The sequence below is a fragment of the Parasteatoda tepidariorum genome, chromosome 3, assembly GCF_043381705.1.
Source record: "Parasteatoda tepidariorum isolate YZ-2023 chromosome 3, CAS_Ptep_4.0, whole genome shotgun sequence".
NCBI classification, from domain to species: Eukaryota; Metazoa; Arthropoda; class Arachnida; order Araneae; family Theridiidae; genus Parasteatoda; species Parasteatoda tepidariorum.
This window is the reverse complement of record NC_092206.1, coordinates 54,966,534-54,986,301: the sequence shown is the minus strand read 5'-3', so window position 1 is coordinate 54,986,301 and position 19,768 is coordinate 54,966,534. Positions and strand designations below refer to the sequence as shown.

Below are 19,768 nucleotides of genomic sequence, written 5' to 3'. Positions count from 1 at the left end.
ATAGAAAACTTAGCTGTAAACAGTGATAGATCTCAAAAAGCTATTTCTAATGAAATCAGTTTTTCGTTGACCCCGAACTTTATTAAAAATAATTATATGTGTCAAATTTATTAGAGCAGTGAAACATATTAAAAGTGTCACATAATTTTAATTTTAGATAACACCTTATTTTTGCAAGATTAAATATTGTTGAAATTGATAATTTGAAATTTGAATTGATAAGTTGAAAATTGATAATTTGAGTAAAGTAAGCATTGTTCCTAGATTTTTCTTATTGCTATATTCTGGAAAAACTGAAGGGGGAAAAAAAGCAGCCGAGACATTTTTTTTTATTGGCTAATAAAATAATTGTGGGATAGAGGAAAACAGAAGTATAAGTTCAGAACACATAATCAAAATCAACTTTATTTTTATCCAGGCTTAAGCAAGCTTTAAATTTTTTCTATTCTAGTATTATTCCCTCAATTTTGAAACTATTCTTCCCTATTGCTCAAGGTTGTGAAAATTCTTCTAGCTCAAATGAGGATTCAATTTAAGGTCACATCACAGATACTTTAAAAATGTTTCCTTTTGTTTTAAATTTTTAGCTCTTAAACAAAAACAATGTATTTTATTTTAGGTTTTGAAAATTGATCATAGAATAAAGCATTTGCAAACAATTAACATTTAAATAATAATTTTATTCAAGTTTTGGATTATTGTGGTATATACAAATATAATATAAATGGCTAAAATATATATGGATAATGTATCTCATTATACAAAAAAAAGACAACTTGTTAACATCTTACATTCAAATGACTTCATAATGACCATGAAAATGGAATGCTCATCAAATAAAAAATTATTAATATATATTATTGCATTAAGGAATATTTTAAAAAAAAGATATGTGAACCATTTTTTCCGCTTATATCAGTTTGAAGATGAAATTGTTTAAAAATAAATACATAAATAGAAATCACTGACACCTATATTTGTACTCCCAGCATCTCTCTTCACCCCACTTGCATTTTTCACACAAATCAGGAAGATGGGGAGGTCGTCGCTGTCCAGGATGCTGGTAAGGCCTCTTTTTGCTGACATATTCACCTTTATATCTGTAAGAGATAAATTATGAAAGACGTTTGAAGAATGTAAATAACATGGATTGAGTATGGATTTAAAATATTGAGTAGATTTCTCACTAAAAATTAATGACTACTTGTTACTTCATGGGCATCACCAATTTTAGAAGGGGAGGAAATTAAAATTCACAGTCATACCAGTTCTATAAATTTCAAACATAAGAAGAAATATTGTCTTTTTATCTGTCAAGTATCTGCGAAAAGATTAAATATTTTTAAGCTCCCTTTTTTTTCGGGGGGGGGGTGAATTTAAATCAATGACAATCCATGAAAATTTTCTTTATTAGTCTGAAATATTGAGGTGGAATTTTGGAGACATAGTCCTGCCCCCCCCCCCAAGGACGTTAAATGTGCTACTCTCTTCTTAACAGCTGTTTCAGGTTTCATTCTTAATTTGAAGGGGGAAAAATTCTTTGAGTTTTCCCTCATAATCCTAAGAAACAATTCTGAAAAATAATGCACACAACTGCCAAATTATGTATCAATTAAAAAATATCAGAATAAAAACAATAAAAAAAAACGGCACCCATTCTTAATGGTTTAAATGGGTAACTACAAATATGCTAAAATAATATCTGTAACCACATCAGAATTGAAGAATTTTAGTCCAAAATCGCACTCTTTTTGCTTAACGATGTCACTTTTTTTTCACAAAAAAAAAATCTGTTTAGAATGCAAAAATTAGTGTAGAAATAAATTTTAAAAAATTAATAAATATGGTTGCTAGAAGATGAAAGACATTTGGAGAAAAGGCACTTTCTGCTGTAAGTTATAAGATTTTTTTCTTTTTTTTTAAACAACCATGGAACATTTTTTTTAGTTTTGTTTCCAAAAGTTAGGGATTATTTAATGAGTTCCTTCATATAAATCTTATCAGAACAAACCAAGAAATAAATATAATTATTAATAGTTTTATTTTGATTATTAAAAATATAAAAACAATAATTGCTATAATTTTAATGATAAAAAAATGTCGTCTGCTAAAATTCTCAATAAATTGTTATAAAATATTTGTGAAAAATATGTGATGCATTAGGTTGAAGTAAGTTCTTTAAATCTATTCTTTTAAGAAATATATATTTTTAAAGGGATATATATTAAGAGATTATTATTAATTGTTCTAATTAATGTGATTCAATATAACTGAATTTTTTTTAATTAATTTTAAAAATTATACTCTTTTTACTAATAAATTTTGCACTTTGAGTTCATTATATTTAAATAAGCCGAAATTTAGACATCTTACAGTTATGTATTATGTACACTGGTTATCATAAATTAAGGAAAAATCACAAAAATAGCGATAACTCTTTCAAAAGTAAGCCAAACCGTGCAAAATTTGCATATGTTGTCCACTAAGAGTAGCTGAGTAAAATTGCAATATGCAAATTAGTGGCGCTGCACTCGGCTTACGTCATCTGCCTGGAGCATAAAAGTCCAAGTTTGAGAGAAAGCACACAAATTTTACTGTGATTGCGACATTGAAAATCTGAGATAGCCAATTCGTAATAATGACCTCTAGGCATCATTTGCCTGAAGAACTACGATGGAGAGCCATCGGGAGACTAGAGGCAGGGCAGAGTCAATCAGAAGTGGCCAGATGGCTAAATGTGAGTCCATCTGTGGTTCATAGACTTTGGAGGCAATTTCAAACCACAGATTCGGCATCTAGGAGGTTCAGTCAAGGACGGCCAACTGTTACGACCAGTGCCGATGACCGATATTTGACATTAAGTGCACGCAGGAATAGAACCGCTACTCCGACACATCTTAGATCCTCTCTTGCTGCAGCCACCGGAAGGTTGGTGTCAACGTCAACTGTGCGCAGAAGGCTCCACGAAGGTGGTCTGTATGCGAGACGACCAGCCATTTGCGTGCCGCTCACATCACGCCATAGGAGAGACCGTTTGCAGTGGGCCCGACAACATGTCCACTGGACGTCAGATCAATGGAGGCCTGTTCTCTTTACGGATGAGTCCAGGTTTAGTCTAGAAAGTGACAGTAGACGTTATTTGATATGGAGAGAACCTGGGACCCGTTATCATCCATCAAACATCCGTGAAAGAGATGCATACGGAAGAGGCAGTGTCTGTGTTTGGGGAGGCATATCCTTAGGAGGGCGCACATACCTCCATGTCTTTCCAAGGGGAACCGTGAATGCTCAGGTTTATCGAGACAACATCCTTGATGCTTATGTGCGCCCATATGCCGGGGCAATTGGTGATTGCTTCCTGTTACAGGACGATAATGCAAGACCACACAGAGCTCGCATTGTTGATGATTATCTTCAACAGGAAACAATTACTCGCATGGAGTGGCCAGCTCGATCCCCGGACTTGAATCCTATCGAGCACGTTTGGGATGCTCTAGGGAGGCGTGTATCTGCCATCAATCCGCCCCCTCAGACCCTTGCCACGCTTGCAACTGCTTTACAAGAGCAATGGCTCTCACTTCCTATTGAACTGATAGACCGCATAATTGAAAGCATCACACATCGCTGTTTGTGCTGTATTGCTTCTAGAGGCAATCATATTCCATATTAAAGGTACTTTTTCTATTGCAAACCGATACTTCCAATTTGTTTATTTTATACATGTGCTAATTTCTATACTACTATTAATGTCTGATAATTTCTTTTTATGTTGTTTAATACCTTACTATGTGTTGTATATTGTGGGTAAGTTTCATAAAATTCCATGTGTAATTTCTTGAGTTATCGCGATTTTTGTGAATTTTCCTTAATTTATGATAACCAGTGTATATTAATAGAAATATATGAAAATAAGGTTATGATAATAATATTTATAAGATGTTCTTTCCTGAAAAATGCAAATGTTATTTTAATTTTAAACATCTAATAAACGACTGCCATTAGAATTTTTTTCTTCAAAATAAGAAAAAAATTGAAGGTTGTACAAAACAAAATTTATGTTTGATTTTTTTTAATAAATATGATGCAACTCGTTATACAAAGAAAATAATTTTTAACTAATTACCATACTAATTTTATTTTACATTTTATAATCAGCAATGAACAGCCCACCCATTCTAAGTTTATGACTACCAATGTTCGAAACCGTGGCCTTGTAATTTTGAACAAATACCCAGAAGACAAGTGAACTCCTGGATCGAGCATTGGGAGAAACTAGCCTTCGCTGAGGACTTTTTGATGGAGCTAACATGCATTTGCATTACATGGACAGGAAAACCTTCCACGGTTAGTCTGACAGTAAGGGAACTCAAACCACTGATTCACGGGATATTTTCCTATCATCACTGTGGTCGGTGCGAGCGGATTGCAGAATTCATAGCAAACAGCCATTCTGGGATTCGACCCTGTGTCACCTCATTGGGAAGCGGATGTTCTATCCCCTGAGCCATCATGGGCTCTAACCATATGTACTAATTAATTACAAGTATAAAATAATCATATTTCGTACTTATCCGGCCTGTCATTTAGAATTCCACATAATGCCTAGGGCCTAAACAAATTGACGCCAACATCCAGTCTTCTATCGAAACCTAGGTTACTCTTTATTTATTAATGTCGGAATTTAAACCTTGAATATAACTATCATACTACTTTAGAAATTGAATAGAATTTATCGTTGTAAGTATGTAAGTTAAAAATAATACAAAAATTGATGATTTTATAAGTAAATTTCATAGGAAAATAACACATTTTTATTATTCTTATGTTTATAAAAAAAAAATCATAAAATAAACTTTCTAATTTAACACAAGTGATGAGATATTGCGAACTATGATGCACAAAAATAAATAAATTCAAATAAATACATGAATAAAAATTAATAAAGTTTGAATATAAAAAAAAATTCAATAACGTTTAAAAGTTAAAAATGATCATTATTTCTTTATCTTCTGAATTTATAGATGACCTCTCCAATTATTCGCAATAAATTTCTTTCTATGCACCTTAACAGTTGCGTAGAAGTTAAAAAGCCAAGTTTGACAAATGATCAAGATCAGGGATGAGCAACACTCGGCCCGCGGGCAACTTGCGGCCCGTTAAACATGTTTATGCGGCCCGCCAAGCATTTCTAAAATTGAATTTATTTTACCGACTTTCTCCCATCGTATTGTTATAAAATTAATTATAATATAATGGTAGTACATACTAAACCGAAACAATTTTTTGTGACGATCATTTGTCGGCGACTTGTTGATCGGCGCCGCGTCTGTGCTTGTTCTGTGTCTGCTTCTTTCACACAATCAGTCAGACTGGCAAGCTGTTAACTAGCAATTCTTGTGTTTCTTGAAAGGCGTGAGTGCAATATTAGTGCATAATAGCATGTCGAAAAAGCAAACAAAAGAACGGAAGGTTGTGGATGAGCACAGGCATATCCAAGAAAAGTGGAAATTTGATTATTTTTTCACTTTCGTCAAAGATAAAGCTGTATGCAACATAAAAAGGCATTACGATACAAAACATGAACAACAATATAAAAACTTAACAGGACAACTCCGGATAGATAAGTTTAATCAAATGGACAAAAAAATGGGACACCAACAGGCTATTTTTAAAAATCAAGCTATTTTATCAAATATGGCAGTAAAGGCTAGTTTTGTTGTCAGTCAAATACTGGCGAAAAAAATGAAACCCTTTGCGGATGGAGAGATGATAAAAGAATGTCTGACTGTTGTTGCAGAAATAGCATTTCCTGATAAAATAAATATTATTTCAAACATTAGTTTATCAAGATTCACCATTGCAAGGAGAATTGAAGACTTGTCCGAGAACATAGCAACAACGCTTCGTGAACGCATTGCAAAATTCGAATACTGTAGTTTGGCCCTTGATGAGAGTTGCGATACAGCACAACTGGCTATATTTCTACGTGGTATTGACACCAAATTTAATATTACCGAAGAATTATGTTCACTGATTCCAATGCAAGGGACTACAACCGGCTAAGACCTGTACGATGAACTAAAGTCTGTGTTGGAAAATGTTTCAATTTCATTAGAAAAGATTATTGGTATATCGACAGATGGAGCACGAGCAATGTCAAGCATGAAGGTAGGAGTATCGGGAAGGCTATTTCAAGACATTAAGGATGTCACAGGAAGGGAAATATTCGTTAACCACTGCATAATTCACCAGGAAAATTTGAGTGCGAAAAGATTGAGTTTGCCAAATGTCACAGTACCAATAATTAAACTAATCAATTTTATAAAGTCGCGCGCGTTAAATCATCAATTTAAAGAATTCCTGAAAGATTTAGAAACTGAATATAGCGACGTGGTTTTTAATACCGAAGTACGTTGGCTTAGTAGAGGTGCAATGTTAAAAAGAGTATACAACTTAAGAAGCGAAACACAATTGTTCGTGGATATGAAGGGATACGCCTTTCCTCATTTTGGTAATAAAGAATGGATGTGCGATTTTGGGTTTCTTATCGACATGACTCAGCATCTCAATGATCTTAATGTGGAACTTCAAGGCAAAGGACAGTTTATTCACAATTTGTATGATAAAATTCAGGGCTTTGAGCGCAAATTAAAATTGTGGAAACAGCATCTTTTGCAGAATAATGTGTCTCATCTTCCACATTTAGAAAAAGAAAACGTTACTACTTCTCAAAAATACGCACAATATATAGACATTTTAATCAACGAATTTCAATTACGATTCCAAATGTTCAAGCGGTTTCCATGAGAATGTTTTCCTCGCCATTTAATATCGATGTGGATACAGTTCCTCAAGACTTTCAAATGGAAGTGATTAACATGCAGAATAATAACGAAATAAGACTTTCTTTTTTATATATTTAAATTAAAATTGTATTTTCTAAAAAGTTAGCTTTCATGAGGAATTATAATACAATAGTATATGTTTTGTGACAGTATGACTATAATAATACAAGTGTAAGGTGATTAAAAGAAATATTTTAATGCAAAATACCCCACGTTAAATTTTTACAAAAAACACAATAAAATGTTTTCTGTAAAATTTGAATTAGAAATTGACATAGATATGTAATGTCCTTAATAATAATATATATCAAGGGGTGGACAAAATAATGGTAACACTTGGATACTAATGCATTTCTTCATATTTCTAAAGAAACATTTAAAGAATCATTTTTTATAACTTCAGAAGTGTTTAGATAATGCGATTTCTCATACTTATCAATGAAGTTTAAAAAATTTAGTGGTTTGAGGGACAGACAGTAAATTACAAATGGAAAATGTTTTTGAACAACCTATGCCAAAAAATGTAGCAATAAATTCGTAACTTAAAGCATTTATTTTTATTATTATATGTTATAATGCACAAATGTCGTAAACCTAGCTTAAATGTTAACGGAAATACCGACATTTTTATAAAAAGCAAATTTTTTGTCTTACGTTTTTTTGCTTTAACTTTATAACTATTCTATAATTAAACAGAATTTTGAGAGCAATTTAAAATTATTTACAAAATTATTGCTTTAAAATTTGAGAAAAATTCATTTAAAACTGTGCAAGATACGAGTAATTAAAGTAGTGATTTTAAACTAAAATTGAAAACGAAATTTTTTTTTCTTCTCAAATTTGTAGAAAATCGCATCTGGCAACTAATTAGAAATTCAGATTTGATTTGAATATCTTAAAAATTAAAAAAGTTTCAACAATTTTCTAAGTAGCTTTTGTATTTATGAAAACAAACTTAAAATGATAAGGGGTTTTCTACAAATATTATTTTTATATCATAAGATAAAATTGAATAACAAATCATTTTGAAAAAAATGATTTTATCAAAAATTGAATAACAATAATAAACGTTCATACACCGAATTATAATTGTTTAAGGAAAGAAAACAAACAAAAAATATACTTTTATGGGGATGATCCCCAAACAATGCCGGTAACATTTTTAATAAATCTAGTTTAACAGTACAAAATGAAATTTCTCGAAAAACCCTTATAATTTTAAGTTTCTTTTAAAAAGTACGAAAACTAATTAGAAAATTGCTTGAATTTTTTTAAATTTTTAAGATATTCAAATAAACGTCCATATCTCCAGAAATTTTTAAACTAGGTTTTAAAAGTTCAGTGCAATTATCGCATATAAAAACCAAAATATTTGTTATAAATTACAAATTTATTGCGATACTTTTTGGCATAGGGTGTTCAAAAACATTATTTTCAGTTGGTAATTTATTGTCGTTTACTCAAACATCTAAAAGCTTTAAACTTTATTGAGAAGTATGCGAAATCGTATATCCGAAGCATTTCTAAATTTATAAAATAATTATCTAATTATTTTTTGAGAGAGATCAAAAAATGTGTTAGTATAGAAGTGTTTCCATTATTTTGTCCAACCCCTGTATGTATATTATTAAAAAAAAACTATGTATTTAAAGCTAGCCATTCTAATATTCAATAAAAAAATTAGAGATTTAAATATCCGTTATAACGATATTCCTTATCTCCTTACTCAAATTAAAGAAAAAAATCCCCCATGAAAAAAATAAAATATGAAAAAGATAAATCTATTAATTCTGCGTAGTACAAATAAAATATCTCAATAAAGTAGTAGTATTATCTTTATAAAATAAGATATAAAATCGAAAATTACTATCTTATGTTAGATTAGTTTTTGTTTATAATTTTTTTATCTTTTCTATTGCCTTATTCAAATTAATCATTCCATTTCAGATGAAAATAAAGTAATCATACAAATATCAAATAACTTATACATTTTGATGTTGAGTTTTATAACAGTTTGAATGAAATATAGATTATCTTTGATGAAAAAGAATTACAATAATAATATATATTAATCATTCTACTGTGTGTTGCTTGCTAGCTTTATGCCATAATTTAATGCCGAAAAACTAGAAATTTTCCCAAAAAAAACGAGCTTACCGATAAGTTTTTTTTTTAAATAATATTGCAGTTATTCTTTTATTAAATATAGAAACGGTCTTTTCTAATTAGTTTTCAATAACTATACATATACGAATGTTAGATATATTTTCAAACTTAAGTTCTACAATTTTCAAGCTTCTCTATCATATATTACTTAAAAATAAATAAATTTCCCTCGAGTTGGTGACAAGACATGATTGCTCTATAATGGTATTTGTTCGGTATTCAAAAATCTAATTTATTTATCGACCAGATCAAGACAATAGTTTTTTTTTTTTTATTTATTTACAGCAATCTATTTGAATCGTCTCTAGAACAGGGGTTTCCAACTTACACGAGACTGGGAACCGCAATTAAAAACAGCTGTCAAATGGCCGGCCGCAACTTTATCAAAATTTTATATAGGACTATTTTAACATAAAATAGTCCTTTATAAAATTTTGTTGCGGTCGGCCATTTGATTGCTGTTTTTAATAATGTTTTGAAGGAACATTAATTATTAATGACACATTTTTATCAAGTTGCGCAAAGCAAAAGTACTGAATTACAAATTAAAATGAGAAGTAGATTTTTAAAAATGTTTAAGTGCATATTAAAAAATTCTGGCTACAAAATTTACAACTGTAAATAATTTCGTCCTAAATGAATAGGGTTTCAAAAAGTTGAATCGGAGAATTTCTTCGAGAAAATTTCTGATACACATATGCTAAATTATATTCAACAAAAAATAGAAAAAGGGCAACATACACGATTATTTTTGTATTCGAATAAATATTTTCTTGTATGCAAAACTTGAGAAATAAATTTTTTTGCACCATTGGCAAGTTAAATTTCACAGTAACGAAGGAATTAGGTTTCTATTTAAGAAGTAAAAGTATTTGACAGCTAATATATTATTGTGCGTGGGTCACAAAAAAGGCTTCGTGAGCCGGATGCGGCCCTCAGGCCGCCAGTTGGTAACCACTGGTCTAGAACGATGAAAAATATCCAACTTGATAAACCGATCATATGTTCTCTTCTTTCAACGAACACATAGTTTTCCTAACTGTTTCCAGGAACAGTCAAACTGGTTTAAAAAAACTTGAAAGTGTTAGTGGAAACAGATTCTTCCTTGAAAAGTTAATTATCAACAATCAAAATTTCGGCCATTTTTCGACCTACACAAAAAAGAAACGAGGTTAAGACAACACATCCTAGAACAGGGGTGGCGAACCTTTATGCACCAACGTGCCATTTTTTCTAAAAAATTGTTTAATGAGGTCATAGACGTGCCGTCAAACAATTTTGACTTCGTGATTATTGGGAAAATAATAATACAAAATACTATCAACTCAAAACTCTTTATTTACATTGAAAAAAAAAACATTCTGCAATGTCTCAGTTATACGCGTAATTCAACTTAAAGTAACATCAGTGTGACTTCTGTTGTTGCAGATTAGATGACAAATAACTTATATTAGGTTGTAAGATGTTAGTTTAAGCAGGACTGTTAATTTTTTTTTGCTAGTTATTTATTGTTAGCTTGTTTTTTATGGTTATTAATTGCTTTTTTGGCTTTAATTGTTCAGTCTTTTGTGAATTTTAATTTAATTGTTATTATGCTTCATATCGGAACTTCGTGATCGGTAGCGTGCCCAAAATATTGCGTCGCGTGCCATAAATGGCACGCGTGGCATTGGTTCGCCATCCATGTCCTAGAAGAAGGAAAGCACTGGTTACCATAAACACGAAATCCAATCCTTTAATTAGTCTGAACATTGTAACATCTTTCTTAATCCTCCCCACTGCGCAGTTTTGTAGTCCAGACATTGTGACATATTTTTCTGTTAATTTTCTTCCCATTGTGCGGTTGATATTCCTAACGTCGACCTACAAAAGTTAACCATGCTGAGGCTTTCTCTGAGGAAGTGTTAATTAAGGGGTTCAAAAGTTAAGTTTTCGAAATACACCAATAAAGAGAAAATCATTCTTTCTTTGCTACATCAAAAACGAAAAACATATGAATTTGCTTACACCACTTCCATTGTTAATTTCCATCGCCACTGAAAATTCCTTCTTTCGAAACTAATGCCCAACACTTATTTTCTTATGTCTAACAAAAGTAAAATTATTCTCTCCTTAATTATCTATCGGGAAAAAGCTTTAATTTTTTTTTTCTTTTCTAAAATACTGTTTGAATACCAGTCTGAAATATAAATCCATTAATTAAAAGTGTCAAAATAAACTTACATATCTACGGCAGTCTTTATCATGTACTCGATGTGCTCCAGTTCGAAATGAGGTTTTTCAGGTTGCAAACAATGCATGCATTTCATCATCCATCTCTTGCAAATTCTCTTTTCTATTAAATCAACAGTTATCCAGGAAAAATACGAAAACCAAGAGTGTTTACAGTTTTCGCAAGAATATTCCCCTCGACCGTGAATGTGTATTTTTTCCCTGCCGTTCTTTATGTCTTCAGATCGAAGTTGCCGAGGTCTCATGATATTTCGAAACAGACCCACAACATCTTCTTCTTTCGCTATCTTCGCCATGGACCTTAAAATATAACGCAAAATATAATCAACTTTTTTAAACTGGTTTAATTAGTCTAAAAAAATACAGAATTAAGGTGTAGCGGTAATAAATCAAAAACGAAATCAAACAAATGAAATTTCAAGGGAATATTAGTTATTCCCGTCTCGCCAGCAGACACAAAAAGAATAATGGAGTTGACGCGCACGAACCTCGACGACAAAAACTGTGCGTATTCTATAGCCTGATATCATTTTTCATTTATTTGATCACGTAAAGTAAAATGTTGTAATGTTAGCATTCATTGTTTGAAATTTTCATCACAATTTTTGGGGATGCACATTTACAAACTTACTATTTATTTACTTTTTTAAATTTTGAAACTTGTTTCGATTTGATAACTTTCAGTTATGTTTTTGTCATTAAAAACATGATTCATATAATAATATTTTTATAAATGTTTTGAAATATTGTTGCTGTTAAAAGATATTTTATTAATAGCGTACTAAATATAGCTTTTCAATTGATAAGACTCTAGCAGTTAGAAATTTTAAGAAAAACTCTTAAGTTTAAATAGTTAAATAAAACGAGTAGATGACGCTTTTTCTTGGTAAGGTAAAATTGGGGGAATGAATATCAAATTATCCGGCTTTTGAGAAACATTAACGACCCACAAAAATATAATTGTTGTAATAAAATGTTTCTCGTTTTAGTTATTCTAATTTTAAAGAGTGATTCCAAAACATTTTCAAACTAAAGTCAAATACGTTCTCAATTTTTATAATTTTCTTGAATTTCATTAGTGCTTTTTTAATCAAACCAAATACTTATTAAAAACAAGACCATTTTCACTTCACAACTTTTTTTATTTTAAGGAACATAAAAATAGCCAAATCGAACTTTTAACTATTTCACCGCAAAACCTTTAGTATTTTCGTTTTTCATTAAGCATGCGTTATCGTTAGCTTTTCGAAATAAGTTTGGTGCAACATAGCCGTATCTGGCTTTTTTACCATGAAAATTTCGATTCATTCCTAACCTCAATTCATAACTAAAGTTTATAAAAGTTGTTTATAATTTAAGTACAGAAAAAATATTTTATTATTGCGAGCATTATTTATGTTAAACACAACCACATTAGATTACTGATTCACAATGATAAATAAAATATCTTAAATAGTGCCATAAAACAAAATGATTTAGTTCCATTTTTTTTAGAGTTTTTTTCGTATATATATTTTTTAAATTGCAACGTAGAATTAATAGTGAATATTTATAACTGAATAGTTCGCAAAATATATATGTGCACAATTTTTTTTCACTGTTGTTCATAAAATTTTACGATAAACTGCAACAAGATATCTGTTCTGTGGCACAAATTTACAATCTTCAATAAGGTGCTTTGTGTCACCCAATTTCTCACATTAAAATCGGCTAAAATCGTATTCTGGCACATATATAGTCATCGAGACATACAGACGGAAATTTTAAATATTTCACACAATTTTGTTTCTCAATATTTAAACTTTGGTTGAGAGAAGACAAAAAAATAAAAACAAAAGTATTACATTTATTATTATAATTATGAATAATTGTTGTTATCGTCATCGATCCTATCGGCAGAGGGGGAGCGATTGTTCTTGTTTTCTAGTGGCGCCATCTATGGCCAAGAATTTGACTTCTGTCGCACTCATACGTCACTCCCGTTTATAGGGCGAACCTATTCATACGGCCATTCATTCATCCACAGATATTAATTTGGACAGATAACGATCAATCTCTAATTCAGTACTCCCAGAGGTATTGATTTGTTATGAGAACACGGAGGTCTTTGTGACTCGACTGATTTAACGTGCACCAGTCACCATTTACTATACGGGGAATCTTCGGTCGGCTGGATTCGAACCCCCGTTCTCACAAACGTGAGTCCAGCGCCCTGCCAATCAGGCTATCCCGGACATTATAAATAATTATTTTATTATATTGAAACATTAAAACCAACATCGAACAACATACAATTTTTTTTAGTTGGATCTTTCTTGTACGGGACCGACCATGTCCAATATATCGTTCTCTTAGTAGAAACAGGTGTCTTCATTCTCATCGTCATCTGCAAGCATTCTCTTAGGGTACAGTTTGTTGCAATGCCGAGCAATAATATAGCACATATCCACACATTATTAATTCTTGACGTTTCAACATGGGCCCTGGCTGTTTCGTTCGAAGTAAACTCTTAAACTGATGTTGTGATGTTAGTTCAGTTTTGTATTCACTTCCGTTTTGGTTTCGTAGCCATTATTATTGCACACATCCCTAATTTATACAAAACTAACAGTTGCGCAAATTCACTTTCCAAAGTACAATATTCTTTTCTAACCATGATGACATATAAAATGAAAGAAAAAGACAGGTTTCTATTTGAAAAAAGAAACATTTCGATTGTATCAGCAATCTAGATATCAACTTTCCTTATCGATAATAATAACTAAGGTAAATACATGCCCAAAACGAGATTTGACACAATTCAGAGCAAAATGTAAATGAAACACAATAAAACGAAAAAAAATTTTCGAGCAACATGGAATAGTAACCACAAAAATACGAAATGTTTCACATTCAAACTCCGCTCCAGAGATGGGCAAAAAAATTCTCGAAAAATCATCTTCATTCCAGCTATCGCTAGATGCAATTTAACCACCAACAGAAATCGTGTGTGGCACTAAGTCACCCCCATTTAATGATATTGTGGTGTTAGCAGTTATAATTAAAAATCCTAAATTATTATTATGTTATTTAAATACTTAAATAGGAATTGAATACAAAAAGCTTCTAACTAATTTTGTTTTTGCAAATGTAAAAAAAAAAAAAATTAATCTTACAAAATTACTAATTATTATATTACATACTTTAGATTTCCAGGAAACCTTTAGGACCGATTAACGTCTGGGAAATGTTTAACGTTTAAAGACAACAAAAATAATGTTCTTATCTGTGTCGAAAAAATGAATTTACTAAATGATAAGGTATGAGATAAATATTTGCAGTTATAAACGGAACTTATCATCTGTATTTTAAAATAACTCTTACATCTTATTATCAACATTACGGCAGGTGAAAACACAACTAGTTAAAAACTGAAAAAGAGTGATATAACATTAACGATAACTTTCATAGAATATATAAAATATCAATTGAGTACCGATTCTTCATATGGGATAAAACTAAGAAGAAAATAATAAATGTGTATTAATTAATACTGCGAAACTGAAAGACATGTAACAATACGATTAATAAAGCTAAAATTATTCCAATTTTATTCACTACTATTTCACATTTTATTGATTTTAAATTGTTTAGTTTATTAAAAAAAAAAGTTCGGAAGCGTAATTGTAAAAAAAATCAACGCAGGTTTCAGATAACTTTCAGCAATACTAATTCGGGGAAATAGATCTTACATGCCATCCACGTTGATACTTGAGCTGAACTCGCACAACGAATGAAAAATAATTAATTATTAAAGAAGTGAAACAAACTACGTTTTTGACTAAACAGAGCTAATAAACACCAAAGGTGTAATTAAAGGTAAAATTAAGGTGCGATTTTAAGGATCGAGGGCTATAAAATTGCCATTTGCACAACGTTGTTCGAATTCTCGTACGTTCTATAATAAACGATTTTTGAGTTACAGAGAGATGCAAACTCATTATTTACTGTAACTAGATATTTTTATTGTGCTAGGAGGCTGTGGTGGCTCAGGGGATAGAGCGCTTACCTCTCAATAATGAATTAGAAACCCTTTGCCGTCAATTTTACCTTGGTAAAGTTTTTGTGATTTCCCCCTCCATGTAACACAAATGCGAGTTAGTTCCATCACTAAGTCCTCCATAAAGGCAAATTTCTCCCAATACTTGATCCAATCCTTAGTTGTAGACGGATCAGGAAATAGAATTCCCCTGCCGTCGGGCTAACCGTTAGAGGTTTTCCACTCCATGTAACGCAAATGTGGGTTAGTTCGATAAAAATGTCCTCCACGAAGGCAAATTTCTCCCAATATATGAGTTCCCTTGGCTTCTGGATTGGGTTCAAAATTACAAGGCTACAGATTTGAACATCGGTAGTCGTAGACTTATAATTGGGTCGGCTGTTCAACGATGATTATAAAATAAAATATAAATGTTAAGATAATATACAGTGTGTTACAAAATTATAAGACCATCCCAAATATCACTCATTTTTATGGTACACTGCATAAATCGAATGATTTTAAAATAGTGAAGCAACAGAAATAAGTCATATTTTCTCAAGTAAATCAAAGAGTGAAAAAGATAGAGTAAGTTTCACACAGCAAGCTACTTTTTTTACAATCTGGGTGTTACATATTAGTAACGTTACGATCGCGGATATTACGACATGCTTTCAGTTTCAAACCCAGAACATCTGTTTATCTTTTTAAAAGAGGACACGCGAAACATTTCAAGATTAATTTTGCATTAATGCATCTTTTCGAATAATCAACGAATTTCCGACATCATTTTAATGAACTGAGAACTTTCGATTTCATGATCGCAATACTATTATATATGTGCATTACTGTAAAATAAATATTTTTCCATTTAAAAAAAACGGACCACCCTGAATAACTTTTGATCTAATGATCGGATCTTCCAGTTCTATGACTTAATGGCTCGAGGGGGTGACCCGAAACATGCTAAATAATTACAGCAGATGATATTTTAAGTTAAGAAATCAGACACATAAACGCACTTTCTCTGAATAAACATGCCTTTTTCATGACGAATTCGGATTTCAGATACCCAAAATATGGGGGGTAGTCGCAATCAGGGAAACAGGATCTCAATAGTTTGGTCAGGAGAGCCCTCCAAAGTTCGGTCCCTTTATTGTTAATTTAACTTTTTGCGTATTTCGCTGTATCCCTAAAACTTTTTAAGCGAATTGAAATTTTTTTGCATACAGTTATAAAATTCGTTTATTTAAAGCGCACAGTACATTTCTATAAACATTTCTGCACGTTATGTTAAATGTTACATACAAATGTAGTAGTAGTAGTAGTTCACTTACGTCGCACTAGAGCTGCACAATGGGCTATAGGCGACGGTCTGGGAAACATCCCTGAGGATGATCCGAAGACATACCATCACAATTTTGATCCACTGCACAGTGGATGGCACCCCCGCTTCGGTATACAAATGTCACATGTTCGTCATACAAATGTAAAATTTCTGCACGTTATATAGAATAGTATATATTTTTGAATATATATAATTTGGAAAACAAGAATAAAGGATCATTAGACTTACTTGAAATATTATCATTTGAGCTGATTATTAATACATTTTTTAATGTTTTCTAGGATAGATATTTTTAATTTTTAATGATTAATTTTCTAGAATTCAGCTATTCGGTTTTGAAATTACTAATTGAAATTCATTGCGAGATCTTACAATTGTGCAATTTTATAGTATGGTATTTCATCCTAAAGTTATGAAGTGTTAATTTATGCATATATTATTTGAGAATAAAATTTTAAAATCTAAGAACATTTTATTTTGGAATTCTCCGAATTTATAAAGCAGGTAAGTGTTATGATTTTTTAATAAAAAATTTACATGTAAAAGATTTTTTTTCTTTCCAATTTGATGATAGTTCTGTATAGAATGATTTTTTACGTCTAATTAAGGACTTAGAGATTTTAAAAAAAATCAGTCTGAGAAATTTTCAGTGTCTTTTGTTTATCATGATAATTTTTTATTTTGCGTTTTTCATTTAAAAAAAAATTTTTTTTTTCAATGAAAATTTAAATTTTTTGAGAAAAATTTGTTGTCAAAAAACTTTTTCTGCAAAATTAAATGATATAACATTATGTGTTCCTGTATATTTTACATATTTTTCATAGTTTTTAAAGAAGTAATTTGATTCAGAAAATTATTGGATGTAAAGTTTAAATAGACTCTTCATATAGACCATTAAATTTAGTTGAGCAATCTCTCAAGGATTAGTAGTATTTTTTTTATTAGGTATGTATTTTATTTACGTCGCACTAGATCTTCAGAATGGGCTATTGGCTACGGTCTGGGAAACATCCCCGAGGATGATCCGAAGACATGCCATCACAATTTTGATCCTCTGAAGAGGAAATGGCTCCTCCGCTTTAGTGGCCCGACGACCTGCGAGCGAAGTCGAGCACTTAACGGTAGAACAGTTTAACGAGGACCGATACCGCGCACCCCCGGTCCCTACGTAGGCTGATCAAAGTGGTCACCCACCCGCTTACTGATGGCAGTCAGTGATGCTTGACTTCGGTATTCAACTGGGAACCGTGTCTTTGCGATCAATCCACTGCGGGACCTCAAGGATTAAGATTTGAGTTTTCAAACAATTCAATTTGTTCAAGGGATTCGAATTTGAGTTTTCAAACTCTTTTTATTTTTTCCTTGAAAATCGCATGTAAATTGTAACTTTGTAACTAAATTGTAACTGTGCATATATTCTGTTTTTCATTCATTTTCAATAACGTAATTTAATTTTGGAAAATTTATATTACTTATGGTGTGATCTCATAGATTTGTTAAACATTGCGCAACATAATTTCTCAACAAAAATGCTCACTCTCTCACTCTTTTTCAGTGCGGTTTTTGATTGATATTTACTCTCATAAAATGAAGATATCTCGAAAAAAATTAATTTTCTACAATAGTGGATAAATAGTGAATATTTAAAGCAAATAAAAAAAAAATTAAATGCACTTCAACATGCAATGACGTACGAACAAATTAAAATTTCGAAGCGAAATTGGCGTTAATCAGCACATTAAATTTTAACTCCTTAGTAGCGTTTCAGCGTACATTGACCAAACATGGTATTTTTTCCCCCTACAAATGAGTTTAACAGTTAATTTATTCTTTAACTAATTGTTGAGTTTCAAATTTTTTTTAAATTCGTAACTCAATGTACTGTGTGTAAAAATAAACAAATAAAGATCGGATCGTTGCTTTCTAGGACCTCAAATATGCTAATTAATTAGTGCAGATGATAGTTAAAGTTACGAAATCAATCACAAAAACGTACTTTCTCTAAATTGTCCCCCTAGTTTGGTCAAGAGATTGATCCTAAGTTTGGAACTCTTCAAGCTAATTTTACTTTTTACGTTCGTCGCCTTATATCCAGAACTGAAAGAGAATTGAAAAATCTTTGCACATAATTATATAATTTAATTGTCCAAAGATATATCCATGCAAAAAATAACTTTTGGTAAAGATTTATTATTTTATTTAAGAAAAGTCGAAAAATTTTTGAATTGTAAGGTATGTTTATTATAGCATGATTTTAAAGAATGTAATTTTACGTGTCAAAATACAAAATTTGAGGGAAATCGGTCGAATAGTTCCCGAGAAATTGAATTTTAAAAAGTTTTATAATATTTAAAAGCCATTTATCGCACCTTTTTAAAACTGAAGAAAGTATAATATACACTTCTTAATAATAAATTAAGAAAAGTTACTAGTTAAGAAGGGAATATTTGAAGAAACTTACAAAATTTGAAGGTAAAAACTTCACTGCAAGTTAATCCTAGTCTCTTTTTTTTCTTCAGGGCAACATAAACACTAAAACATCAAGAGAAATGTTACTTACATATGGAAAAAATGATATTCTACACTTTCATCTAATCTTGATCTCTATACCGTTATTTATACGATTGGATATGTAAATTAAAAAAAAGTTATATTTATGTCCTATCGCTACATTACTGCTATCAGTTTTTCACACTTTTAAATATAGATGCGCAGTTAGATAAATACATTTTAAGGTTTCGGTTCGCAATCATCAAATTCATCAATCATGTTGCTCTTGAAAATTGATGAAAGAGAAGAAAATAAAACCATTTAAGAATATTTAAATTATTTTTTCTAATTTTATGGAAAATAAAATTTTTTTCTGTCTTAAGAAGTTGGAGGGGCAGAATAAGGGGTTGTTCTCATATTACGTAAGCATCTAATGGGAGAAAAGGGTCTGTGGTTTGCTTATTTTGCTGACAAGGAGGAAGAGGAATATGAACAAATGTGTTCATAAGCCCCGCGTGTTCTAAAGTAACCTCACTTATCTCAAAGTAACCCCATTTTACGGTTTTGGCATATCGCATTTATAAAGCTATTTTCGTATATAGAATTAAAAGCACTATGTATTTTTGTTACATCTTGTTGTATACATCTTTCGGATGTTTTTTTTTTTAT

The 19,768-nt window shown here is 31.0% G+C and overlaps 1 protein-coding gene across 3 annotated transcripts; it reads right to left on the bottom strand.

The window, feature by feature from the left end:
* Positions 1 to 659: 659 nt before the first annotated feature.
* LOC122268245 (uncharacterized) lies at positions 660 to 19,630 on the bottom strand. 3 transcript variants are annotated; one of them, XM_043040524.2, is made up of 3 exons: positions 19,170 to 19,630; positions 11,235 to 11,543; positions 660 to 1,100 (listed from the first exon to the last, which is right to left on the bottom strand). In XM_043040524.2, coding segments are annotated over exons 1-3 (450 nt in total). In that variant the 5' UTR covers positions 19,172 to 19,630; the 3' UTR covers positions 660 to 961. The 3 variants fall into 3 exon arrangements, with proteins under 3 accessions (XP_042896458.1, XP_042896460.1, XP_042896459.1); XM_043040526.2 differs by lacking the exon at positions 19,170 to 19,630 and adding an exon at positions 19,071 to 19,158; XM_043040525.2 differs by lacking the exon at positions 19,170 to 19,630 and adding an exon at positions 14,426 to 14,527.
* Positions 19,631 to 19,768: the final 138 nt, after the last annotated feature.

Bases quoted from the DNA above. Each gene is read 5' to 3' on its own strand.
- LOC122268245 (XM_043040524.2), bottom strand. The intron at 1,101-11,234 runs GTAAGTTTATTT...TATCTCTTACAG, and splicing joins ATAAAGACTGCCGTAGATAT to ATATAAAGGTGAATATGTCA.